The 27,748-nt window shown below is 49.9% G+C and overlaps 1 protein-coding gene across 1 annotated transcript in view; it reads right to left on the reverse strand.

The window, feature by feature from the left end:
- Positions 1–4,217: 4,217 nt before the first annotated feature.
- The window catches only part of LOC144119927 (neprilysin-1-like), a 32,831-nt gene continuing 9,300 nt past the window's right edge, over positions 4,218–27,748 (reverse strand). Inside the window, exons 5-21 of the mRNA XM_077652429.1 lie at positions 27,235–27,396; positions 22,359–22,445; positions 20,569–20,771; positions 19,477–19,659; positions 18,453–18,539; positions 17,564–17,694; positions 16,058–16,289; positions 15,166–15,264; positions 14,442–14,519; positions 13,282–13,394; positions 12,572–12,630; positions 10,759–10,810; positions 10,041–10,108; positions 9,308–9,438; positions 7,505–7,570; positions 5,261–5,337; positions 4,218–4,317 (exon numbers count right to left, since the gene is read on the reverse strand). Coding sequence (XP_077508555.1) covers positions 4,218–4,317; positions 5,261–5,337; positions 7,505–7,570; positions 9,308–9,438; positions 10,041–10,108; positions 10,759–10,810; positions 12,572–12,630; positions 13,282–13,394; positions 14,442–14,519; positions 15,166–15,264; positions 16,058–16,289; positions 17,564–17,694; positions 18,453–18,539; positions 19,477–19,659; positions 20,569–20,771; positions 22,359–22,445; positions 27,235–27,396 — 1,928 coding nt within the window. The remainder of the gene's footprint in view (positions 4,318–5,260; positions 5,338–7,504; positions 7,571–9,307; positions 9,439–10,040; positions 10,109–10,758; positions 10,811–12,571; positions 12,631–13,281; positions 13,395–14,441; positions 14,520–15,165; positions 15,265–16,057; positions 16,290–17,563; positions 17,695–18,452; positions 18,540–19,476; positions 19,660–20,568; positions 20,772–22,358; positions 22,446–27,234; positions 27,397–27,748) is intronic.

A 27,748-nucleotide genomic window follows, 5' to 3' on the forward strand; every position in this document is an offset into this window, starting at 1 on the left:
GCATCGCCCAAAAAAGCTCTGGTCCATTGGAACGCGGCGCCGGTCGCGTTCTTTCAGCCGCTGGCCCCCGGAGTCGTGGCTGTGGCGGGAACAAAGCAGAGGAGAACAGCCAGAATTTACGGCTTAAACAAAATTCTTGCATTGCCGGCGTTCACTGCTGAGTTTCTCTTTCTGTTCGAGGTCGCGCGGACAGTCATAAATACACGAAACTTATAGGCTGGAGTAGGTCCGCTATGGAAGAGGCTGCTTACTGTACCTCCATGCGTTATCCTGTCTTTCACGTGAATGTTCTATGTTGCGCTAACATTTGCAGAAGTAGCAATCGCTGCCCGCGCACAACATTACATGGAAGCGTAATTCGAGTGTCATCCGTGCAGGCCCATTATGCAGGTTAGTGTGCTACAGCTGTATAAAAACGACACATCGCTCGGACGTCCACCCGTATACCCCAACCTCACGGCCTGACCCACGCACGGAGTGGAGACACGCCATAAATGAGAGCGCCGCTATAGCCCCCGTCAAAAAACAAAGAAAGCGGCAGGGTTTTAACATAGTGTTGTGTCCTCTTCTTTCGTTCTGTTCTGTGTCACCAGTGTTCTTTTCTAACGGCCACTTGCCCCTCTTCGCGCTCCGTCGCGAGATGCCCCCACGGCGGGCCCCCGCGCCTTCCTTTTCTTCTGGGAAGCCACTTCCTCCTGTGGACGCCCCACCGCACATAGTTAAACCGAGTAGACGTGCAAAAGCCCGATTTCATTCTTTGCCTCTTCTTTCTGGCATCTGCAAGTGCACGCAACCGCGTTTCTCGCTCTTCATCTTCCCACCCTCTGTCCACTTGGCGGCAGCTAGCTTGATGCCCTCCTCCCATTGGATGCAGCTAGCGCGACAATCCTCCGAACCAACCCGAGCTTACCCGAGTTACTCCGAGGTTCCACATAAGATTCATGGTTGGGTTTGACGTCTTCAAGTAGTGCTTTTGCACTTGCACACAAAAGAACCATTGGAACCAATTGAAGCGTTGGAAACAGCAGCCGTCTAATTGACAGGTCACGTTCCAGTTGAATACTCAGTTGGATCAGCTATTGCGAACTGGTAAACACGTTGGTCATGCCGATTGTATCCAAATGGTGGGTCCGAAGACACGTAATTTATCCATGTGAGCATTCGCATATTTGACAAGCACGGAAAAACTAATATGGCTCTTATAATAAGAAATATCTGAAGTGCTAGTGCACCAAGTTCGCGCTTGGCCCCCTTACGCATATCGACCGTAATTAAAAAAAAATGATTTTGTATCTTGATGCCGCTTCGGTCGTAAATAGCCTTGAAGACGACTAGCTATCGCGTTTGTTACTCACCGCCGTATGTTGTGGGCCCTGCGTTCTGTTGGTGCCGAGGAACCTTCACCGAAATCGTTAAGGTTGCTAGAGTAAAGCCATGTGAATGGCCAAGAGGTCAACACCCAAAGCCAAGGGGGAGGGGGGGGGGGCTGCAGGGGTCAGCTCGGTGGCTCCTCTGCCAGTCAGGAGCGGATATATGGGTCACTCTTAGACGGCGTGGCTGGTGGATGGGGGCCGGATTTGAATCACGTTTTCTTCAAATTTTTGTCGCCGAAAATGGGGTTGAGTATAATTTTCCTATGCAAAATTTGTCGCTTGCAGGGATTGGAAGGGGGGGGGGGGGCGCCCCTGCTGCTGCAGTCGGCACAGACGTCCTGTGGCATCGTTCTCCTGTGCTGCCACACTTATGCGCTGATAAAAAGGGGCTGGAAACGTTCGTTTCTACATAACAATATAAATACGCGCTTTAGGGCAGAATACAGCACCAGAGTAATGGCACAACGGGCAAGCTACTGTAAGCTGCCCGGAGCCGTTGCCGTGGCATGTGGCGGGTGTGTACCGGCTGCCGGAGCCATTGCGACCCATGTCGGTAGTTGTGTTGTGAGAGTTCGGGCTCAACTTCCTCGCACCGCGGAGGAAAGCAGTGAGGGGGAAAGAAGTGGGTTCCGCCAACCAATGGCGCACAATGCGTCCGGTAACGTGCGGATCATCATGCATTTGGAGCGCGGAACTCTACCAGCCGGAAGAACGTGATCGGGAAGGTAGTGCACTTCTCGACCTCTCCTGATGGGGCTTCCAATGCGAGCGGGCAGAGGCTGAGGAACTACCATCTCCCCTCTGCCACGTTCGCAGGAGGAGGTGGCGCTGTCGACATTGCACCGATGTCTTTGCAGTAGGGCTCCGTGAACGTAGTCTGCTGCGAGCTGGAATCTTCTGCGCCTGAATTGTGAGACGGTAGGTGCAGCGGTGGGACCGGTGGCGATTTCGACGTCTCCCTTGTCCGACACAAAGGTATGCAGCAAACAACTATTGTCCTCTCCACTCGGCGCAGAGTGGCCTGTTCTCGGATGTTCTCAGCGCACGATCTCTCACCGGCGGCTGCTCGCGGACACACCGCGAGGGTGTGAACCATTTATCCGTGGAACACACCGCGGTTGAGAGCTGGATGGTTCAAAGATGCCGTTTTTTTTTTACTGCGGAAGTAGTGCTCCTGTCAGTGCAAGAAAGCTAGTCTGGGTGGCGAAAGCCTCAGCTGCGGCAGCTCCGTCTACCAGCCACTATTATGGCTGTCAGATTCTGATTCAGGCAATTATTTTTTCGAGGCAGCTGAAGGCGACACTAACCGCTACACACGTGGCGCTACAGGGGCGAGCAGATCTCCAGACATGGAACAAGAAATCACAAACCATGCACGAATAACATTTTTTTTCTGTGCGAAAAAGACGAGGGCAAAGCAAGGAAACGCGTACTACACTTACGAACGCTTCATAACTGCGTTTTTTCCTGTTTGGACCTGCACCAAACCCTGGCCAATACCTCAACGTTGGTATGTGCCATCGTTTTTGAGGCAACAACAACAGCAGCAGCAGCTTGAAACTGCGCTTGTGAGTGTGGTACGTGTTTCCTTTTACGCTGTCCTCGTCTTTTTCGCGCGGTAGACACCGAGCACAATACCACTAGCCCAAAAGATTTTACTGCGATAGCAAATCCGCAATTTAGAAAAAAATGCACACGGACTCTGCAAAGGAGGGAGGGCAGGACACGTAATGCGAAGGCAAGATGGCCGCTGGTCCTTTAGGATAACGGACTGGATTCCAGAGGAAGACAAGCTTAACAGCGGGCGGCAAAAAGGTGGGCGGATGATCGACATTAACAAATTTGTGGTGACAGGGTGGCCACAACTGGCAAAGGGCAGAATTAATTGGAGAGGCATGGGAGAGAGAGGTCTTTGCCCTGCAGTGAGCGGTGTCAAGCTGCTGATGACGTTGATAAAATGAAAGCTCATAGGGCTTTTTTTCTCTCAATATGCACCGATAAACTGCTCGTGCGTTTTGTTAGTTTTTAAATCATTCAGCCACCTCCGTTTAAGTGGACAGAAATGGCATAATGCAGTGGTTGCCGCTGATTTTGCAGCGATAGCTACATTACGCTAGCATTTCGAGCTTTCAGCGTGGCGGCGCCGTGGCTGGTCACGTGGTGCGGAGCAGTTGAGGCGGCGCGGCGCGCTGGCGAAACCGAGGGGGGGGGGGGGTGAGTGGAGAGGTGGGCAGAGAGTGAATCCACGTCCAGGGACGAGGATGAAGGAAAGCCCAGTAAAACGGAGCGGCGAACGACTGACTTTGCAATTTAACTGAGCGAGTTTCACTCGGCCAGCTGTAGCTACCGCGTCACTCCAGGTTTAACCAGAGCTTAACCACAGCCGTTTTTTCAATGCAATATCATTATAGAAGCCTCATCAGGCAGAAAATGAGTCGTCGGAAGATAAATTCACTGATTGGGTGGAGGAGAGTGGAGTCACCCAGTAGCTGGAAGGAAGTGACATCACCAGGTCGGAATTGACGCCACTTCAGGTAAACATATCAACAGCTTCTTATGCTGTCGCAATGGCAATGTAAATTTACTGAGATGTCTCTGTGAATTTTTTGTATGCGTCGTGGATGCAAGTCGTGAGTTGTTCACTACCGCAAGTCACCATATTTTAGGAGGGAAAACCGCCAGGATAAATACGATTTGTGCTCGGGCTTTAATACACAAAGTAGGCACTGAATGCTTCGCGTCCGCGTATGCCATTTATGAATTAAAAAAAAAACCTGCCTCCAATCTCCCTATTTTTATTGCTATGCTAACGTAGCCAGTGCTTCCTGGCTGCGTGTCGGGCAGCTACCAGACAAGACACTTCTGGTCGGGGCTCATTATGGTTCCAGTCTTGCAACCGAATGCGCTCGAGAACCTCTCGAAGTTCATCAGGGGAATCAGAGTCCTGCGGAAAAGAAAACGGGAAAGTTAAGGGAATCAATGAATGAACGAACGAACAAATAAACAAGCGAGAAGGCGTATAAACTTCGACTTTTGTGAAAAGAAGCCGTTGTTTTTAGTGCGCACAGAGGCATGGCGTGCATCTATTGCATTCAGAGGACACGGGTTTTAAGGAAACACCAGCATTATACGTACCGCCATTTATGATCTCTCGTTACCCAGATCAGTGCGTGCTCACGTTGAATGCAGGTCTGTAAGTCTTCTTCAGGGGCCCAGACAACCGGCCCTTGAGTGCCTCATCAACGAAACTAGCTTTCAGTTTTGACGAAGCACATATTTCATGATGTCGTGGTCTAAAAAACATCCCAATCCTCCTCAAGGGAGGCCTCCCTGCGAGCTGCTCAACCGGCTGGCCAGAACATGGCTAGTTGACAGAGCTCTCTCCGTGAGGCCCAGGCCCACAGACTCTTGGACAAGTAGAAGCCCAACGTTGAAAACCTAAAGTTTTTTTTTCTGAAAATGAAGTTCCTCCTCCTCCTTCATCCCCACACTTCCCCCTCCAAGAGTTATCCATGAATCCGTCTCTCCATAGAAGCCCCAAGGGAAAGAACAACGCCAGCAGACATACGCCGGCCTAGATGTTGAAGCGGGAATTTTAGAAGCCGCCCACAAATTGGCTACCGCGCAGTACACCGGCTAAGCCTGATCGAAATCCTAGCTGGAGGCATGCGCCCTCAAGGCGAAGATCAACCGGCGCCACAAACATACGCCATGACCTGGAAGCAGTCCGCCTCCTATAGTGGCAACTTCCATTCGCTGTTTCTGGGCTCATCGCAACTGTGGTGAGCACTAATATACGGTCCTATGTAAAGGGCATGTTGTAGGGTCCTGCACTGATGTTCATGTCTATCTGACAGTGTGTCTCACTTAGTGGCGTGCCTCCTTACCTGAAGCGATTGGGTGCCTGCTCTCTTGGGCGCAGGAAATGGTAAATGGAATGCTTGCGCGTTACTTCGCACCTGGACTGCGGGCGGAAAGAAAACGAAAGAAAACACCACGAGGTTATTCTGCATGATTCGAGACCCTTTTCTGTTTTGTGTGGGCACAGTATGAACCCATCAAAAATGAGAAGTGTAGTGTGATTAGTTAAGAAAAGCACACGGAAAAAGGGTTCTAGAATAAGCGTTATCTAATAGGGAAATGGAAACGTGAGAAAAAGTTGACCGATATTTTTCTCCTCATCGAGGTGAAGAAAGGTTAGGGATGTTTCTTCTGGTGCTAAACCTTCGATCTTTCTCCATAAAGCGGCCACAATGGAATATGAAGGCTGACAAAACCCCCTTTAATCCCAGGAGCACCCACAAAGACCTGACCATTTCCAAAACACCATCATTTGCTACCCCGTTCAGAGAGAAGTTACACTACAGCTCCAAAGCGGCTTGAAGCAACAAAAAGATCCATTGAGCTCACAGCGATCATTGCCTTTGCACAACGTTAGCGGTATGGTCGAGTTTCTCATAGACAGCGCCGCCGCCGTAGTGCGTAGTGATCATAAAGTTTTCAGGAGCCATATGACCGGACGGAGAAGGCGCAGACTATAGCGGGAAGCAAGACAGAGAACAAACGATAGAACATATTCCCGTCTGTCCGTCTGTCCGTCCATCCGTCCCTTCGCTCAGGGGAAAGAAATTCTGGTAGTATATATTGATTTCCCTGAACTCTTCCGCCGTTTTCTTTGTCCTTAGAAACGCGCCGACCTGAGCTGCACCGAACGCATTGGGGGGTTATCAGATCTCAAGTGCTCTTAGAATCGATATACATTGCATTCTCTACAGACTGTTCACAATTAGGTTATGAGGATGCTTTAAAAAGGAAGCAAATAAGTGCAAAAAGTGCAAGTCTGCCGAGGGGAGATCTACGGATATACTGATAGTTATAGGTGGAATTTTACAACGCATGAAAAAATTGTGTCGGTAAAAAGCTTCCCGTTGAAAAATGCGCGTCTTCAGAACTTCTGGGTATGCAGGCCTGACCAAGTGGCGCAACATTGTGCCCTTAGTAAGCATGTAAGCCGCACACGAGGCGTGTTCAACAAGTTTTGCATCTAGCTTCGGCTGTTATTTAAGTGACGGAAATACTTTCAAATCTACATGGCCTCTTTCTTAGGAGCGCGTCATCTTCTGAAGCAGTCTCGGCTAGCGGAGGTTCTTTTTAGCCCCGATGCATAGTCTCTGTGTGACATCGTGTACGAGAATTAGAGCGGCGGCTGCTGCCAACAACGGCACAATGCAGTGTGTTTTGCCTGGAGACGAAGCGCGAACCCTTCAGATGGTCCTTCATTTCAAAAAAGCACGAAGGTGTCGATGACGCCAGGTCCGGGCTACAGGAGTTGGTGAATCGAAACTGCCGCTTCTCGTTCTTCTACCGAAGAGCGTCGCCGATGAGGAGCGTCACCGAATGCATCAAAACATGCCACGTTCCTCGGGAAGTAATAATAATAATAATAATAATAATAATAATAATAATAATAATAATAATAATAATAATAATAATAATAATAATAATAATAATAATAATTCGTTTTTTGTGGAAAGGAAACGGCGCAGTATCTGTCTCACATATCGTCGGACACCTGAACCGCGCCGTAAGGAATGAAGGAGAGAGTGAAAGTATAAGGGAAGAAAGAGGTGCCCTAGTGGAGGGCTGCAGAATAATTTTGACCACCTGGCGATCTTTAACGTGCACTGACATCGCACAGCACACGGATGCCTTTTTGGTTTCGCCTCCATCGAAACGCGGCCGCTGCGGTAGGGTTCGAACCCGGGAACTCCGAATCAATGGCGGGCCAAAAATAATCTTGGTCACTTGGAACCGTAAGGAGCTTTAAGGGCGTAATAAAATATTGTTAGATCGAAACCACTGTCCCGTTCTGAGTTTGCAATATGCGAAGCGTCTTGCGTCATCCTAGGACACGCACCAGGGCGTAAGCGATGAAGAAGATCTGCTCCATGCTTCGGGGCTCTGTGCCACGTATGGTGTACAGTGAGTAACGCTCCTCGTACTTCATCTGGTACACACGGAACGCCTGGTTTTGGTCGCACAAGTAAACAAAGCGAAGACGAATTGATGATTGTTTAACAAGTCTGGCAGCTGCGTCCCCCCGCGCTCACTAAGGCAGTCCGTGCCTGTACCTTGAAAGCCAGTCTGATGCCCGCATTGTCGGACACCCCGGTCTCCCTGGTGGCGTTTATGTCGAGCTGAAAGAAGAAAAAATGATAGAAGAATATCGGCTCAACATGAGGGTTTTTGCTGCCCAGCGCATTTCACTATAATGACAAAGTATGTCTGATAAGCCGAGCTCATCGTTAAGCAATGGCTCATGAAGCTCAATGGGATTAATTTGCGTCGACACGAATGTTAGTAGACGTTTATTAGTGCCTCGGCAAGGAATGACTTCCGTGTTCTTGATTTACCACACCAGGAGTTGTTGATCTACAAAGAAAGGGATGTTGTTCAAACGCGCGACGATGTACGCTACAGGTTATGTTGCATACTACGCCGCTCAAATGACAAAAAAACGTGACGTCAGGCCGACGTGCGGGGATAACAGTGCGCACGGACGACTACACTGCGACGACTACATTGAAATACCACTTGAACGAACTTCTGCGGATTATGAGGAAATGTTCGTTTAAGTGAAAGTTCATTTTATCGAGATGAATTAACACGCAAACACTGTCTTGAATCGAAGTATATTTCTAGAACACGAATTGTTCCAAAGCACTTATTTCGCAACGTACAAAACTCTATAGCGATGCCCAGACGAAGACAAGTCCTCTCGTCGAAGCGTTTCAAAGCCACCCTGAAGCTTTCCCTCCCTTGTTCACTTTGTGATTATCAAGAACCATCTGACCGACCTCTCCCTATGCCATGCACTACGGATGTAGTACTTGACAGTCTTGATACTTGGCGATCGGTAATTTGCAGTTTTGATCAAGTGCAGTAATTTTCTGCTGCAGTTTTCTGTCCACCTTCGCCAACTTCGTGTTTTTATGCACCTTTTGGAAACAATCGTCCAATGAATGGCAAACACTTTAAAATTGTATATATACATTAATGATTTTGTAGCTGAAGTGAGGTAAGTGCTCTAGCGAATACGTTCATCTACTCGTCAAGCTACAATGCAGCTGCGTTGCCGCAGCAGACTGGAGCAGACATGGAGCCCCAAAGCTTTGCAAGCCAAAGTACGGCGCTGTGAACTTTCATGAACTGCGCAGTTTCGGAATATCGCGGGTTAAGATTGCTACATGTCTATTGAAATGAATGATTCTGACCCGAAAACAGCATGTTATTAGTGCTTCCAAATGATCAGTGCTCGCTGGACCAAAACTTGCAGTGCGCTGAAATTAGTTCCCACGGATGCAACAGGGATTCGGCAGCTGATTTCGTTAAAGTTCGTTAAACAGAAAAAGTTGGTTGAAGTGACGTTCATTTCGGTGTTATTTCACTGGACTAGGCGAATGCTTTTTTCTCCGCTGCAGCAACATCCCATAAGAAATTCGGGTGTACAAGTGAGTAATAATTAAGTACGTTCTTAATATTATTTACAGTACATACTGGGTGTGCGAAGACGAAACCAAGGTTGTACGCAGGTGCTTGATTCTGTTTCCTCGAATACAGAGCGTAATGCATAATGGATTAATTGATAGGCGAATTAGGCCGTGCCCCTTTCATCCGGGGGGGGGGGGGGATGTATCAGTAATCGAGCCCCAGTGTGGCATCCATAACGACGATTTCGCGGTCTTGTTCGCGCCTTATGCAACCCACAGCGGCGACAACCCCAACATGCAATAATCACATTCCCAACGCTTCCAGCTCGTGACGAAGCACTAGCGAAGTTTTTTCTTTCTGTTGGACCGAGACTGCTTCCCTCGTAGGCATGCGTCGATGTGCGATCAATGGATGCGACGCCAGAGAACGGCTGCGGTGCGTACGTTCTGCCCGGTGATGGGGTCGGTGAAGGCGTCGTACTGCTCCAGCAAACAGCGTACGCCCGGCGAGTATTTGCGGCGCGTGTCGCGAGACCACCACTCGGAGAGCTTGCCGTACTCGTCGTACAGGGATCCTGGCCAGAAGAGAAAAAGAAGGGAGGAGCTTTGAAAAGAGGACGAGGAGGTAAAAAAAATTAGAAGCTAAAGCGTTATTGAGAGGAGCTCATTGCAATACGCTGGTGTTGCCTGCACCATATAAAACCCTTCAAGCCAATTCTTCCCGTAAACTGAAATCTGAGCATTGGTGAAACCAGCGCTTCCGACATAATCTTTATTCTGATGGTCATGGCTGCTTTCACAAACTTGTAGGTAGGTTTCTGGCGCAAGACCTGGGCATAGCGTTGTATAGAACTGGATCTCCGCTAGCTGCATTTTGTCTGTTGGACACGAAAAATAACAAAACAAAAGAATGCAGACTGCTCTGTCGGGCATGTGAGTCACAAACTTCTAACGAAAAACCCCTGTGGTAGACGGCGAGCGCTTTCGCACATGCTCGCTGATACCGTACCAATGTTCCAGTCACCAAAGGTGCGAGTTTCGACTGATCACCTTTGAGCGGGCCTTCGAATTGCGTCTAGTTCTGCTTCCTCCTTTTCATTTTACCGCTTTCAGCTAGACGGCATTGCACGAGGGAACAAAACGTGAATAAATCAAGCGGTGAGTATAATTTTCTCACCTTGCTCTCCGAAGCCGTAGACTATTTGCTGGGCCAGTATAGTCCCCAGGGCGCCGAAGTTAATTGGCCTGCGTGGAGTGACAAAGGGGATGTGCCCGTCAGTGAGCCAAACTGGTAAGTTCTGTCTATAATGTGTGAAGCGAGAAATCGCAAAAGCGATCACTTGACGAATCGAAGTGGCAACAATGTTTAAGTGCACACTGTCGACCGTGAGCACAGAATACGGGAACCCCAGTATACCACAGCACAATATTTACAGCACTTCACGACCCCAGTTATTGAACTGAGCTGCCAGCCGCGGCCTGTGGCACTGACCGTTGTAATAAACCACTAGACAGAGCTCCGCGTGACCAGCCGTGGTGATTTGCGATATGGTGTCATGCTGTTCGATACCAGTTTGCAGAAAATGCTGAGCAACATTATGATGGAAGCCAAAATCAAAGACTCCCGTGTATTTACACTTGTGTGAATGAATGGAATCGCAGAAGGTCGCATCTAATCAAGAACGCTCAACTACGATGCCCGTTACAGATCTCGGTGCAGCGCTTGGAGATCAAAAATATTTGTGCTACAAGCAACTTGCCGTGGCTAAATACGAGGCGATACTCAAGGTCAAGCGTAAAACTTAATTATTATCTTATCTTTTGTCTATCAAGCTGGCGAAGATAAATTTGACTAAAGACAGCTGAAGAAGACACCGCTGCGGTGCCAAGCTTACGGCGGCATGTCGACGAGAAAAAACGGGAACTGGATGTACTCGAGTGGCAGCACTGAAAAAAAAAATATAGTTCACCTGTACAGTTGGTGATCCGACCAGATGTGTTCGACAAACAAGCAAATGCAAAAGAACGAATTCATTCATTCATTCACCCTAGATCCGTTCGTAGCGCTGCCGAGTGACTGAAGTCACTAAATGTTCGATTCCGCTGCACTGCGTCATTCTCGACATGGAATGAGGTTCGCTTTTAACCGTCGTAGCCTACGTTAATTTAATAACTTTGCTTCTTCCACCACTAGATTAGTATTTAGTTGTATGCACCTGTGTACCTTCACACTTCAGAGGAATTACACAGGGAAAGCTGTCCTTGTCCACTGCAAAATGTGGAGCGTTTCGTTTAGTCAACAAGTATACATATCAAGCGCAAATTGTTGATACGGATTTGTGCACACGTACTGTTCTGTCGGTGCTTATTTAAAGATGGTGTTGTATTTGCACCACAGTCTGCAAAACAACCCCACATATTCCCTTGAAGAGATCTGCCTACCCATTTAATCTACTGTATCTTTAAATTACAAGAAAAGGAAGCTGAAGTTTGGAGAAACTTCGATGCAGTGAAATTCTGATTAAAGGAATGCTGCACTCACTGAGATCGCATGTCAAAGCCACTGGACGAGGTCTATACATTTCTCAGAGAAAGGAAAAGCAGTCATTACACTTATGTATATGTTGATATATGTACGAGTATATTAGGCAAAACGGGCTCAGACACGCTAGTGAAAACGCCATAATCCCTTCCTTAACCATTGATGACTTGGCACATGATAACGAAATACGAAGTCTTAGGGCATGGTTCTCAGCAAACCATATCAAGCAATTGATGGCTTATAAGAGGTGTAACGGGCTCTAAGATAGGGCACCACACCTTGCCGCCAGTCAGGCTGCCCGGCTCCCTGGGTTAGTTGGCGTAGCTCCTCTCCATTGTACCTGTCATACAATTTTCGTAATAAGGACCGCATGCGCGAAATTTTTCCACATACACGCATTAGATGCTTTTTAAATATTATAAAGACGGCTGAGAATACTGCATACTGCGAAGGAAGGCAAGGCCGAGACGCTTTTCAAAGAAGGCTAGGCCCAAACGGGAAGACGGCCGTGCCTGGTGTTTATTCTATTGGCGAACCCGAGTCGCGTGCCACAGGCGGAGCACTGGGGTGTTCGCGATGGTATGTACAAGTGAAAAATGATGATCCATTGAAGGCTCCCATAATATGTATATCTCAATTTACAGCCTTTGTCAAACTTAAGAGTGGTACGAAGACCATCTGGTCTTAGCGAGGTTCAAAAATGCCGCAAGCCCCAGTTCTGCCGCTGAAGAGCAAGCCCTGTGGACTGAAGACTTTTGACCGAGGCTCTGTAGATGTGTACTTCTACAGCAGCATGTATGCAGAGTGTTGGTTAAAAGTCTTCAGGCCAAAGGCTTTTTGCTTCAGACGCATAATTGATCCATCACGACTCCGTTAAAGACCAAAAGGCCTCAAGTTGCTAGAAGAAGGTTTCTTCTCTCGGTAGAGAAGCTTGCGCTGGACGTGTACTTTGAATGCTCCGTGTAGCGGAGCATTTAAGGGACATTCATTCAACTACAGTGAATGCAATGGGCTGAAGAGCTTTCGCAGGGGATGTAGATGCTTACGCGTGTAGCGTCCTACACATTTAATATCAGTCTCACACTGTAGGCACAAATTAAAGGGCAGATATCAAACAGTCCTACTCAGGAGAGCTCAGCATTCACTGAAGATATGGAGTCACTCACGCAGGTAGTTTCCGACTAAGCTGTAGTGCATTGTCGATGTGGGATCAGACGGAAGCCATCTGAAATAAGATGTAGACAAATAAAAACTTCTCGAAGATAACCTACATTTCGTAGGATGTAGCAAGCTACTCTCAGTCAAGCCACTCGCAAACTGCAGAACATCGTTTCTTTAGCGATCAGACGAGTTACATTTGGGTGAAACTTAACGAAGGGCACGCAAAGTTCTCTGTGAATGAATGTAGTGACATCAGCGTTCCGTCTGTGGTTAGACGCAGTAATCCAAAAAGTCAAGGCGACGATGAAGGCCTTCGCACTTGCTTCGAGATCGTCATTCAAGTCACTCTGCTTAACTGAGAGCCGTACTGGCATCCCGTGTTCTCGTTTTATGCCATCTCCGCTGGAATTGCAGGTTTGATTACACCAATGAAATCCATCACCGCCGTACTTGAGTCACGTACGTATGCGTAAGTTCAAGAACTTTTAAATGACATAAATTAATGAAACATAAAACATCTTATTCGCCCATATATGAAGGATTTTATGATCCCATGGGGATAAAACGATAAGCTCTGTGGAGTGCCTCACCATTGGGAGTGCTCGTTTGATACAGGAAAAGCTTAACCAGTCTTTGTAGAGGGACACGTTCACTAGTGATTTGCTGGTTGCAAGATGTTTAGACTGTCCTTGATATGGGGTTTAGTCATACGTACCCGAAATACTGAGCTCTCTTGGATTGTCTCAGCCGACCGTAGAGGATGCGGTAGTAAATCCTCTTCGCGTGAAGAACGCTTTCAAAGAAGTCTTCCTTTCTGAGGTCAGGAAGCTGCAAAGCAAAGAGCGATGCAAGTTAAATGAATGGCATTGCGGAAATCGAGTCACTGCAACTCGTTGCGCAGTCTCTGCCTACAGAAAAGGCTAGCACAGATTAGCGACAGAAAGAACAGATGGCCGAAGACTATGGTTACCTCACTGTGAAGTGCACTATTGCAGGTATTGGAAACATTGTGCATGAACTTTATATTCATCTGTGAACATTCAGCATCATCATTTTTCGACTAGCTTTGTCATCATGTGGAGCGCCGTATTGTTGACAGTGGCATTACAGAGGCCCTCCGTCTCACAAGTAAAGAAGCTGTGTCGCGATCTTTCAGTTTAGTCCTTCGACCTCCTCCTCCGAGCTTTGTTCAGGTCCCCTTATGGGCAGCCCATCTGTATTCAGGTGTCCATGGAGCGTGTCCATCGGTATCGCACCGCCACCTCCACCATTCATGCAGTACTCCTACTGGCATCAGCTGTAGAAGCTGCGGGATTCCGTGGCGTAGACGTGGAAGAATGGCCCCACTGGGAAAGGTTTTCTCGCTTCCCGGACCTAGATCGATGTACAGTGCCTGTCAATATTTCCCAGCATGCATGCAAGAGCTTCCGCATACCTTGGTTGCAGAATGCTTGCATGACGGCTGATGTTTCAACTGAACCGAAGTCTTTTAATCTTGGTCATGTACAATGGTTTTTTAGAGGTACTTATAATATTAGTCCTTAAACGTAGCGGAATGAATTCCAAGAGAAGGCAAGCGTAGCAGGAGGCGGCAGAAGGTTAGGTGGGCGGATGAGATTAAGAAGTCTGCAGGCATAGGTGGGCGCAGGTGGCAAAGAACAGGGTTAATTGGAGGGACATGGGAGAGGCCTTTGCCTTGCCATGGGTGTAGTCAGGCTGATGATGGTGATGATGATAATATTAGTCTTAAGCAAATATCACTGCGTCTGATTGTACGCGTTCTTTAGCTACCAGCCTACCAAAACTAATTCTTGCACAAACACATGAAACTTAACTGTGTATTTGTTCGGGCGTTAACATGCAATTTTCACTCACTTCTCTGTAGTATTGATCCAAATCGCGATCGCTCCTTATCCATGGCGGGAATCCAATGTTCAGTTGAAGGCGAGAGAGCTAGAATGAACCACAAAATAGAAAACGAGCAGATATTACAGAATATAAACTGAATGTTCAGCCGCTCAACTCAACTACTAATTTCACATACGCATACAACAGATAAAAATTATATTAGGCGTTTCAGCCCATAACGCAAGGATGAAGAAAACAAACGTGCGTTTTCTGAGAAAGGAACATCGAAAAGTATTTATGGCTACTGCTTACGAAGCAAATATGGACATTTTTCGGTAACTGATATTTATTCCAGGTTAAATTAATTCTTCAAGACAGGAGCATACACCAGTTCTGCAGATTCACTGAAACAGCCATGATTGCTGATTCCCTCAGCTATAAGGCGGCTTCAAAAAACAGAATTAAAAGTAATGCTGCCTTATCGCCCGCCTGCTCGGAACCTTGTGGCTCTGACATTCTGGCATTTACCTATCAGTTCGCAGCGAAAGCGATATCGTCTTACAGTGGTAAGGCCGGAGTCTTATGATTGTAGGTCTTGCAATGCCCTTTGATGCCGGCAAATCTCGCAGCCAAATATTCTCACGTAATTGAAAAATTCAACCGACAAACTCAGAGGGCCGTACTCATAAACAAGTCAGTGAAAGGAATTGGCTCGTCCTGCTCTGTGCATAGCAACGGGGGAGGTACCCACCTTGACCATCGCCCGCTCCTTTGTCTCCGGGTCCATCCAGTTATTTAGGTCGATGAGGACGTTGAACGCCTGCCGCAGTTCCTCGGCCATGTCGTAAACCTAGGAAAGGAGAAAACGGATTGAGGAAATTCGCCACTCTTGAGAGTCAGGCAGGTAATATAAAAATAGCCAATCGTGTGGCCTACAGAGCTTGCGAGCTAGAAAGGTTAATTTTATCAGGATGAAAATCTGTTTAACCTACGGTTTATACGGTTTTGAATTCACAAACAGAGTTTCATTCGAAAACCTTTGAAACGTCTCTTTGGAACTTTCACGCACCCGCTATGTAATCAGGAATCCGCGTAAACGAGAGCAATTACACCGCAGAGGTGTTGTAGTGGTACAGCATCCGCCTCGCATGCGGGAGGTGCGAAGTTCGATCCCCAGTGCCACCGGGTACAAGCTTTCCCCTGGTCTGGTGCTCGGCTTATTTAGAATGAAATGCTTAGGAAATGGGTCTCTAACTCCACCTTGAGCAAAACACCGCGTGGCATGAAGCTTTTTGGTCCCAGATGCCCTTGCGCCATCTCGTGCATAACGTCTCGTACATAACGTGTTCATACACCTGATCGCACAGCCTGCGGGAGCTGTTATTCCCCGTTTTCTAATCTTAAACCATAAATTAATTTCTGCTTCTCACACACTCACAGGAGCCCCTGTATAGCCCTTTTAGAACATGTAGATGCCAATATAGAAAATTATTTTCTGCGCTCATTAAGCTTTTCTGGCATCAGATGGCTTTACCCGCATTGCCCCCAAATGCTCCACTCGTAGCACATTATATCCCGGCAGTATAACCTAAACCGAACAAGTAGCGCGTGCACACGGGGACGCAATGAAGCGGAGCACCCACCGCCCTGTATCGGTTTCCCGCCTTGGTGACGCGCCGGTCGTAGTAGAGCCTGCCCACGGCGAAGTTGAGCAGGCGCATGGTGAGGCGCACACACTCTCTCGGAACCTCGGTGGGCTCCAGCAGCAGGTAGCGGTAGTGGTCGAACCGGAAGCGCGCCTGCCGGAAGCGGCCCATGGTGTGCTGGCCCAAGGACTCCACGACGCGCCAGCCCAGATAGTTGGCCACCATCGAGCTGCGCGGCAACGACAAGGACGTCGACGTAGTTGGTTGCAAAGGCACTTCAAGAGGCCTGGCAGAACGAACAAGTCTACCGTAAGTCGAGAACAGCCAGATCCTCCTGTAATCGGATACAACTCAAGATCGAAGTGGCAAATACTCCCTTAATAAAGTAGACCTGCTCCAGCTAATGGCGTCGACAAACTGTGATGACGTCGGGGTCACACTAGCACCAGTGTGACATCGCAGAGGCCTGGCAGGTGTAAGGGCATTAGCCCCGATTAACCGGAGTAACCGCGACGTGCGTCATGACGGTTGGAAGATGCCATTACCTGAATGAGGGCACCTTTTAACAGATATTTACCGCTTAGTTCTTGAACTGCATCCTACTACACAAGATTCTTGTCGTGACTTGTCGCCTGCTGTCAAATGCCATCACACACGGGGCGGCCATTTCGTGAAGCTACTCTTCGAAGCAGCTTTTTAACGTCTACTCCTTTTCTTGTATCAAAAGGAGCTAATGCGTTGTTATTACTTTGCGGAAACTTAGCCCCACCGACACCAACCGAGGACACAGACGAGGTGACTTATCCAGATTGATCAGGTACTGGACTAACATCAGTACCGAATTACACACATGCGCAGTTCAGAATGAAAACGTGACACAATATATGAAGGTAAAGCGATAGGGGCGCTTTGAGAGAGAAAAAAGCTCCCGAGGGGGGTTTTGCATCCTTGAAGCGCTGCCAAGCAATCCATGCATTGGACACCGTGGTATGGAGAACCAATGCTATTTAGCATAAAAAGAGGGAATCCCGCTGAAAAATATGTACTTGTTTCATATCACAGGTTCTGAGCTCTATGGTCACTATTTATGCCACACATGATGCCCAGATGACTGATTTCGTTGGACGAACGTGCTTGCACGTTCACACTGACCAACTACTTCGAGCTAATGGGGGCCGTGCCTGAGATGCTGGCTGACTTGTCTACACCCTCTCCTCTGACTAAGTCTTGAAGAACCATACGTATTGTGCGCAAACATCTATATAGTGATGTATGAGTAGGTCTTAACGGTTACTTTACCGGAGACAGGTTTTTCGTGCGCCAGTGCCGTGTGGCGTTGTGGGGAAACCTTCAGAGACGACTGAAATGATGGGACGAATTTAAAGACCATGTCGTTCATGGGCAGTGAGAGACGCTGCAGACACTTCAGCGGAGTAAGGAATAATTCATGGCCTTCACGGACGCTTCTGTCGAATGGGAGGCAGGCGTGGTGCTGAAGTTTACCTGGACACCCCCTTGAGCAGCCTGGAGAGCTTCTTGAGGTACATGGGGTGTGTGACGACCACGTGGTCGTTGAGGTCCATCGACACGCCCACGTCGCGCAGAACGAGGTTGAGGAAGTACGTCCACCGAACCTACGCAACAGAGGATGTTTGCACAAAGCAAGCTGACGTGCATCGCTGGGACTTATCATTTACGGTACCATAGAGAGTTCTAGCTCCTGTGTCTCTGCAATATCGCTGGCGCGATAGCCCGAGAACCTTGCAAATTTCTTCTGAATGGCTGTACTTCATTTCAGGACGTTTTAAACAAAACAAAGAGTGGGCGTAATAGCACGCTTTCGCATTTTAAATTCAATGGCGTTTTTTAACGCAGCTTTCTACGTTTTCTTGGCATGCAAGTGTTGAGCGTAGCGGGAGGCAGCATACTATTTGATTTTTTTTTATTTGTTGGACGACTGGCGTTATCTAACATTGGGCGTCGCTTAATAAACAAATGTCGACAAATGGGCGTCCTAAGAAACGCGACGCAAATGTTCGCCTTACAAAAAAATTAATTTAAAAGCGTACGTGAATAACATGCTTTGGATTTAGAACACGCCTTCAAATAATGAAGTCATACTACAACATTTTAACACCAGTAGCACGTAAAGGCTGCGCGGACCTGCAGAAACTTCATTTCCACCGATATCATATACGGAGCGAATTTCTGCAACTAAGAATCAAAACCAGTTTATTGGAATAAAAAAGAAAATATAAGGCCGATTTTTAACTGCCGTCCAAGTTACATCTGAAATGTATGTTGAAGGTACATCGTTATAACCCTTTCACGGCGGGCGTAGGGTGTCTTTAGCCTCGATCCCAACGGTTGTTCAAAACTTGCCTAAACTGACCTCAGGAATGGCGCCCTCGAGCGTTCTCAAAGCCATGAGGTTGTAGATTCTCCTCGGGTTGTGGGTTACGACCTCCGGCTCCGATATCTGCGAAGGCAAACATCAGCACACCGTCAAAAATTCTCGTAAAGATACATGACCAGAACGCCCAGAGGAGCTGGATGGCCAAACGCAAGTCCAAATTTTCGAAGACTCAGTCGCTATTAGCTCGCTCGCTTGCGGGCCCATTCTCGCGTTTATCTGTAGTTCCAAATAGTTCCTCGAGAATGCGTGAAAATAGTTCAGAAAAAATGGGTATATTTAAAAAAGTGAGCCATTTACCACAATGTATTACTTCCTAATCTGAACTTTCTCTTGCCTGTCACAACTGAAATGTTCGTTGACTTCTTAAGGTAATTTAGTTGTTTTGTTTACCCCTGCTTCCTTCACATATCGACCAACACAATGTTGTCTCACCTCTGCAGGAACAAGCTAACAGTTATCTTTAACACCGTAGTCTATGTTACTTTGGTACAACCTGTATAAACCGAGCTCCCCATAACGCGTTTGTTTAAAGCGGATTGCTGGCGGAAGGGGGGAGGGGCGATTATCTGCAGCCATCAGCGCTGACTTAAATCTTACCGCAGGCCTCACGATTTCTTAATCAGTGGCACAACTCCTAGAAGCAAGCATACCATAGCACAAATACCACCTCTGCTTGGCTTGGAAGTCTCTGCGACTGGAATTTCATCGACATGGCGAGCGACTAACAGGGCTTACAGTTGAAACCGCGTATATGTCAATGCCTCCTTCATGATCAAAACGTTACGCAAACTAGGAGCTGTTAAAAAAATGAAAAAAAAATAGAATTTCATCGTTGCCAACGCTACCACGCCAAAATTAAGTTACTGCCTGCAGGACAAACGGTCTCTCCTTCGGAGTGGCCCAGGGGTCGTGAGGCATGAACGACTCATGCGGGGCCTCGGTGGGCGAAGAAGAGAGGGAAGGCGAGGCGGGACAGCCCAAAGCGAGAGGGCCGACTCACTGCTGCCAGCTTGGCCTCGAAGATGACGATCTCGTTGACCAGGTCGGCGGCCGCCACGTTGGAGCCCATGAGAAGCGCGCAGCGGTACATGTACAGCTTGTAGCGGTGAAGGATGCGGAAGAAGGGCGACCGGTAGCGGCCTCGCAGCACCACCGGCTCCACGCCGTACGACGGCTGCCCGATCTGTGCACGCGCGCGGGAAACGGAATCAATCTCAGGCTGTGCGCTAGGAGTGCGTTACAAGCCCATTTGTCGCGGCATCTGGCGGCGGGAAAAGCAGTCATCAAAACGCTTTTGCTGGGTCTTTCTGGGCACCTGTTCTTACTTCGCGGCGGTTGCACATTTCAAGGCCCGCTTAATGACCCGTTGTCTGTTTCTCTTGACGCAAAGAGCTGTGCGAGAAGCTCTTTTTCTGCGCCACCAGGAGCCGCATCCATATGCGGGCCTGTTCCTCGCGTGACTTGAGATATTTAGTATAGCGCAATCCGCTTGCATGGGAAGACGCTGCGTACGCGCAGATCATCCAGAGGGCGCGAGATGGTGACAGGTGCCGGCCAGCTGCGCGCGCGCGTACTGCGTCGGCACCAATCAGCACGTGCGCACTGGCGCCTGATCGATAGCGGTAGCGGCCGCGAATCGCGCTATGCTAAATCCCTCTCCTATCTCGTCGTGCGTTAACGATCAACCTCATGGCTCCCAACGGCTCTCTATATTTGCTTTGTGACAGCGGATCGTTACGCCTTGCATGAGCTCATTACTATGCCGAGAAGAAATTCAGAAACAAAAAGTTTTCGCTCTCCACCGAGGGCTGAAAGAGAAATTTAATGTTGCTTGCTTGTACGTACCGGCACAATTTTGCAAGGCGCCGAACATGAAATCTGGGCACCTCGTTCTGCACTCGAGTTTCCGCGATGCCATACCAACATTTTATTCACACAATTCGCACTCTCCGGCAGTTGTGTCATAAATGCATCTCCGTACGTGTTTTTCTCATCAGGATGTCTCTGCCGTTTACTCACGGCGCCCGCGAAGCATCTGCGACCAATCGACTCGACAGCGGCCAGTGAGGAGGAGGAATGCAGAGCTGCTCACGTAGACCAGGTAGCGGTCGCTGTCGTAGTAGTCCAAGCCCACCCGCACGGAGACGATGGCGTCCAGGCCCAACTCCCGGATGACGTTGCCCAGGATCAGATAGGTGGGGAACTTGGCCGTCCGGTTCAGGAGGGGCCACCGCGGAAGGCCCACGTACGACAGCAGCTCCTCCAGCGGCCGCGTGCCCTTGCTGTTGCGCAGGTCTAGGGAAACACACGCAATCGATGGTCTCGTTAAGCTATGGACCGGACTCCAAGAGAAGGTGAACGCAGCAGAGGGTAGCGGGCAGTGAGGTGGGTATGTGAGTTTGGAAAATCTGCGGGGATAAGGGACCGTTTTTAAGTAACGCACCATTTTAGCGGCCGCCAAGCGAAGCACGTTTGCCGGGTCGGGTCAAAAAAAGCTCTCTTGCATTATTTCTGCGAAAGTTCCTTTACAATAGCGGGCTTATTTTTTGGGCAGTATATAATAGAAGCGAAGGTTTTGCCTAGCCAGAGCAGATTGGGGTAAGTCGTCTGGGGACACACTTTTCGCGCTCCACTTCCGACTAACGAAGGCTGGTGAGCCTGACCGCATCTTCTCGGGCTTGGAATCGGTGCGTGCGGGGACCATGCGTGCTTCTGCGAGGGCCTAGAAGATGCTAGCACTGCACCTAATTATGATTCCACAGTTCATCCGTTCAAAAAAAAAAAGGAAATTAGCTCGTGGACAAACGCGTGCAGCGAACTCCTCCCCATTTTCGCCTGCCATAGTGGGCAAAAACGGCTGACGAGGCTTGGCCCATGCGCTGGACGGTACTGGAAAGAGGGTCATTAGCCTTAGTCCTGCAGTGAACGTGACGTGACTCGGTTGACTATGACGATAGCGATGATGATGAATACGCGGGTACTGAGATAGCTCTCCCCATCTGCAGTTGTTTTGTGTTGTCTGGCCTGCATGCCATTAATGCGCAAGATTTTGTTGCTAACGCAGCAGAAATAGCAGCGCCCGTTTGAAAGCATAGGTTGATATTCATGACACAAAAAATGTGATTTACTTCGCAGAATGGCCGCCCGAGAAGGATGCTGCTCCCTCTCCCGTTATCCTAGTGCAGGAAAAGAACGTTTTTTTATAATGGTAAGATGTTCTGAAATATATACATGTTCAGGGGAGCGTCGATACGTGCCCGGTTTTGACTATAATGGTGCATGCAACATTGCGTTTGTACAATCTTTTCAGAGAAATCTTGACAGAAATTCAATGAAAAAAATACGACAAATATTTAAACGCAAACTGTATTTATAGATAGAGCACTTCAATAATTTTTAGCAATCCCGCGCGCGAAGCAATTCCGGAACTACTCAAAGCGATTTTTTTTCTTTTCGCAAGAATAGACGTGTAACCTGCATTCCACGTTTCCTTTTAGTTATTCTCCGAGCGATCGACCCTGCTGTCATCTCATTTGTCGGATAAAAGGAAGCATTGGGTGTTACAGTGAGAGTTTTATAGCAGCTTCCGAAGATCGCTGTCACAAATGCGCCCACCAGGCTGCGCACTTTATTTCAGCAACGTATAAAAATAATAAACAATAAAAATTTTCCACGTAACTTTCGCCGCATGCGATAGCAGGAGCTAAGCTGTGTTTCCTGCAGCTGGCAGTTAACCCTGTCCTGTGCCAGCTGCGGGGATAAGGTGGCCGCAGCAGCCACATGGCAGGGTGAGTTGGAGATGTATAGGCAAGGAAGGCATTTGCCCTGCAGTGGACGCACTCAGGCTGATGATGAGCATGATGAAGGTCGCCGCAGACTCACCGACATTTAGGCAGGACTGGAAGAGTGCGGCCGCCTTCTGCGTCGCAGTCTGGTCTCGGTACGTTACCACGGTGTTGTTAAGCATCTCTGCACGGAACCAGCAAGTCTCCATATAAGAGGCAGCAATTTCGCTCGAGGTCCTTCTACAACCGCTCATTTCAAACACCGAGGAGGAGGAGCCATTCGTAAGGAACGAACACTTAAACTCCCGTGCGACGTAATAACTCACCACATTATTAGAGCGCTGTACAGCATAGCGCGATCTGCGATCCGCTTCCGTGATCTGTTTCCGCGGGGCGCCACTGCTCATGTCGAGGCTGTGGCTCCAAGCGGGGGCTGCTCACCAGTTCCTAGCTCGGGCAGACGGCCACGACGTGCTAGCGCCGCAAGAGCCCTCCAATCCCTTCACCCTACCCAGCTACGCGACCATCGTCCCCTTTTCTCCTACACCCCCTCGGGTTGCATTTCTTGTACGCCGTGCGCTCACTATCTCTCACCCCTTAGACGTCCCCGAAATAGATCATCTCCTCATCGAACTCGTGCCGCAGCGCACTCAGGATACTGGTCTCTTCATCCTCAACGTATACAGCCACCTGAAGTGCCTGCGGCACGACTTCGACCGACTATTCACGCTTGCTAAGCGAGGCGCACACAAATGTCCCCTTCTAATTGTAGGGGACTTCAACGCCCCGCACACGGCCTGGGGCTACACAGCCGACACCTCCAAGAGGCGCACGGTATGGCTAGCAGCTTAGCAGGCTGGCTTCTCCTCATAGACCCCACCACCCCTACTCCCACCGGGAACAGCGTCTGCGCAGGCACTACTCCTGGCCTCACCTTCAACCACCGCCTCCCTCACGCTGCGTGGTCTAACACCCAGGAAAATTTGGGTAGTGATCACTGCACTATCGAGATTCTCCTACAAGCAGGCCCAACACGTAGACCCTCTCATGATGCTACCATCACGAAGTGGGACTCGTTCCGCACCTCCCGAGCAGCCCGCACTCTACACACCATCTCAGACATAGCCACTTGCTGCGACCAACTCCAGCGTGACGTCCGCGCCGTGAGTCACCAACTCCCAGAGGACTGCCCTGAAGACGCGATGGATTCCCATCTGCACCTATGGGACGCCAAGGCGGGCCTCGAACGGAGATGGCAACGTCAGCGCTGGAATAGAACCCTATGACGCCGACCTGCCCGGCTCAACAAGGAGATAGAGACGCATGCTGCAACTCTGTCTCGCCAAAGTTTGGAATCTCTCTGTAACAAGCTGGACGGCAACATGAGCCTGGCTCAGACCTGGAACCTATTCCGCCATCTCATTAATTCGACTCAGTCCAAGACACACCAGAAACACAACCTCATAAAGCTCATACTCACATCCGAGGCCTCCCCCTCGAGGAGCTTCGTGATCTCTACTTCCCGGCATATCCCTCCGCAGACCACCCTGACTACACAGGCTCTCCCAACGACCTTCTCGACCAACCGATCACCGAGGCGGAAGTGAGGGCAGAACTTCGGCGCCTCAACGCGTCCTCAGCTCCTGGCCCCGACGGAGTGCACAATAAGGCACTCCGCAACCTCAATTGCCCCTCCGTCAAAGCCCTAACCGACTACTTCAACGAATGCTGGCTGCGCGGCTCCCTCCCACCTCAGTGGAAAGACGCCAGAGTAGTCTTTATTCCCAAATCCGGCAAACCACTTCTCCCCGCTAACCTCCGTCCCACCTCTCTTACGTCGTGTGTGGGAAGCTCATGGAGCGCGTTCTCCAGACCCGGCTCAGCCGGAATTTGGAGAACAACAACCTTATGCCTTCGTGCATGTTTGGTTTCCGCCCGGGCTTGTCCACCCAGAACGTCTTTCTACAGCTCAAGCACCACATCCTTGACTCCCCCCGCGGGCGAAACCAAGGCTATCCTCGGCGTCGACCTAACAAAAGCTTTAGATAACGTTACCCACGCAGCCATCCAAGAAAGCCTCCACGCCCTAAGCGTAGGCCCGCGGATGTACAATTACGTCCGCGATTTCCTCTCCGAACGAACAGCCACACTCACCATGGGCGACCACCGGCTGCCCGATGTCTCAGTAGGAGCACGGGGACCCCCTCAGGGTGCTGTACTGTTTCCTATCCTCTTTAATATAGCCCTTCTCCAAGTCCCCTACCAACTCGCCCAAATACCCGACATACATTTCAGCCTCTATGCTGACGACATCACTATCTGGGCTAATCGAGGCATTGATGCCGACCGACATGGAACACAACCTACAGTCGGCCCTCAACATCATCGACTCATACGCTCGCGCGCGTGGCCTAGCCTTCTCCTCTTCTAAATCAGAACTCTTCTTCTACCGCCCCAGGCCGCACAACTGCGCCAACCCTCCCATCTCACTCACTCTAGGAAACCACCCCATTCCCCTGGTCTCCAAGATTCGCATCCTGGGCTTCGTCCTTCACTCCCACGGCGCGCATGGCAACGCCATCCCAACTCTCCAGACCCATGCCCAGCAAGCCGTAAGTCTCATTCGGCGCGTGGCGAACCGGTGCGCGGGTCTGCGAGAGCGGAACACTCTCCGCCTCACCCAAGCTTACATTACGAGCCGCACGGCGTGCTCATTCCCCTACGTCCCCCTAAAGCAGAAGGAGCGAGACCGCATCAACGCGCTCAGGAGCAGCACGAAGGTTGCCCTCCGCCTACCCTGCAGCACCTCTACTACCCGGCTCCTCAACCTCGGTACCCACAACACGTTTTAGGAGCTGGCAGAAGCCACCCTAACAGCACAGCTCACTCGCCTGTCGAGTACCGCGGCAGGCCGCACTCTAGTCTGTCAGCTAGGCATCACCCCGATCACCCATACTACCGAGGGGGTTCCCCTACCTCCAGACCTACGCTCCCATCTCATCATCCTTCCAATCCCCAAGAACATGCACCCCGAGCACGACGGAGAACGCAGCACAGCCCGCGCCAAAGCGCTGCACAAGTTCTACGGCAACAGTCCCGAGGTAGCTTACTTGGACGCGGCAGCGTACTCGTCGGGCTCCCGCATGGTTCTCGCCGTCGCTAATTCTCAGGCCCGACTAATCGCATCAGGATCCGTCACCACAGACTCATCGGAAATTGCAGAGGACGCGGCCACAGCACTCGCTCTTGCCTCCACCTCTGCCACCAGAATTATCTCCGACTCAAAATCCGCCCTATCCAATATCGCCAAAGGGTTGATATCCCGCACAGCGGCTCGGCTTCTACGCTTCTGGCACCCCACCCACCCCGTAATCCTTATCTGGATCCCCGAACACGCAGGCCTCCCGGGTAACCAGGAGGTCCACTCCCTCACCCGAGGTCTCACTTTCCAGGCCGAAGTTGGACTCCGCCATCCCGGGAGCGTCTGCTTACGTTCAAAGATATTCTTGCCTACTAGCGAGACACCCGGCTCGTTTACGCACCGCCGGCTTCCCTAACCTTAACCCAGGCCTCCCACTGGCGCCGACCCCAGACAAGAACTGCTCCCTACCATATTCTCCTTCATGCCCGCTACCCCGATCAATTCCTTTCTTCTTGTAAGCTCTGCGGGAAACCGGGAGACTTCCTTCATGTACTCCTCACATGTCCTGCCTTCCCACACCCTCCATCCCCCACCACGGCGGAGTCATACTGGGAGACTCTCCTGACCAGCTCCGCTGCTGCTGACCAGCGCCGGATAATTACCCATGCCCTGAAACAGATAGCCCTCCAAGGGCTGTCCTTTGCCCTGTAAGGACGCCGCCCTAAGGGTTGCCTCGTACCATGTTAGGGGGTTTGCCCCCCCCCCCCCCCTCGGTATTTGGCAATAAATGTTTCAACCACTACCATGTATACATTGCTCTAAGGCCGACAGATGGCGCCAGGGGCCGGTTAGCTGCTCGCACGCCTGCCGCGTCAGAACCAATCAGCGCGTGCGCACTGGTGGCGCGGAAGGGGATCACGATAGCGGATCGCGCTATGCTAAAACTCAAGAGTAGTCAGGCCCAGCAGTGGTGGTTATGCTGACGCAAAACGCACGTACAGGCAGTATGGTTGTTCCTAACCGTCGCGACACAATCTCCCACACATCCCTCCTCACTCCCCAAGTCTCTTTTTGTCATATGAGCCAGCTGGACCGCACCACCGCAGGACGTTCACTCCATCCTCTTGCCTCGCCTAGCATGTCCCCCACCCCCATTTATGACACCACAGCTGCCACTGCGCCCTCCTAACTTCCTGCGTAACCCACAAAGGTACTGATGGTTCACAACCTGCGCGTGGGTGGTGTAACAAAATATCTCCCCTACTCACCCGCCAAACGTGCTAACGTGTTTTTCCTTTTCCTCTTTGGCTGTCGTTAACTGCCCATGGACACCAGCGATCTTGGTATTGAAACAAACTCTAAGCTGGAGCTTCTTTATTACAACTGCCTTGTCGTGTCCAGTTATGCAGTTCTTTAAGAGCGCCAACAAAAACAGCTGAGTACAGATTAGTCGGTGCAAAACTTTGGCATTACACTAAAGCCAGAAGTGCGTAAAACGGCACTAAACGACTCACTTTGTCCCGGAACGGTTACTCCGTTGGGAGACTAAGGTGCCTCATGTCCTTTTGCAGTTTGTAAGTGATGGAGTAATGATTTCTCTGGAGTGACTTAAGGCTGCGACAAAGCAATTAGCTCCGAGGCAACGAGACCTGTGGCACTTTTTAGTCCTTCTGGGTTTCAGTGTAGGTCGCAACGTTAGTCTGATTTTTCATTATTTGGGAGGCCGGTCCTAAGAACAACCAGCGTACGTCATGTGCGAGCACAACCATAGCGATTTAACCATCGGAGTGATCCGAATGCAACTCTCTGTTCAGAGCCTGCCCATTTTCACCTCCTATTTCGTCTTCGACTCGGCGCAGCAGGCGCGAATGGACGCTAGTGGTGACCTCGTCCGGGGGCACCACAGCGCCCCTCACCCAGCCGCCGCAGGCGAACTCGTAGAAGTCCTCGCACGGCTCCATCGACGGCATCAGGCTCGAACGGAAGATGTCCACTGCGGAATGCGGCAGCAAGCAGGAACGCCTTTCTCGTATGAGCCGTCTCTCCAAGTTATCACTGATTCCTTGAAATTGTTTATTAGCCCGTCGTGGTCACCACCGCGAGGTTTCTAAGACAGGCAGCCAACTTAAATTATAACATTTCCGACCTTTTCTTTTAACTTATCTATTCCGTTAACACTTGGTTTCTCGGCTATTACGCTGTGAATCTGACTGTGAAAACAACTCCTTGTTGAGGATGGGGGTGCCAGCCCATCTCAGGCCACCATTGTTGGGGATTGCGCTTCAGCGCCACCGGTGCCACCAGAGTTGGAGACGGAGGGGTCGTTGAGTAGACTGACTCGTTCA

The sequence above is a fragment of the Amblyomma americanum genome, chromosome 2 (genome assembly GCF_052857255.1).
Source record: "Amblyomma americanum isolate KBUSLIRL-KWMA chromosome 2, ASM5285725v1, whole genome shotgun sequence".
Classification (NCBI taxonomy): Eukaryota; Metazoa; Arthropoda; class Arachnida; order Ixodida; family Ixodidae; genus Amblyomma; species Amblyomma americanum.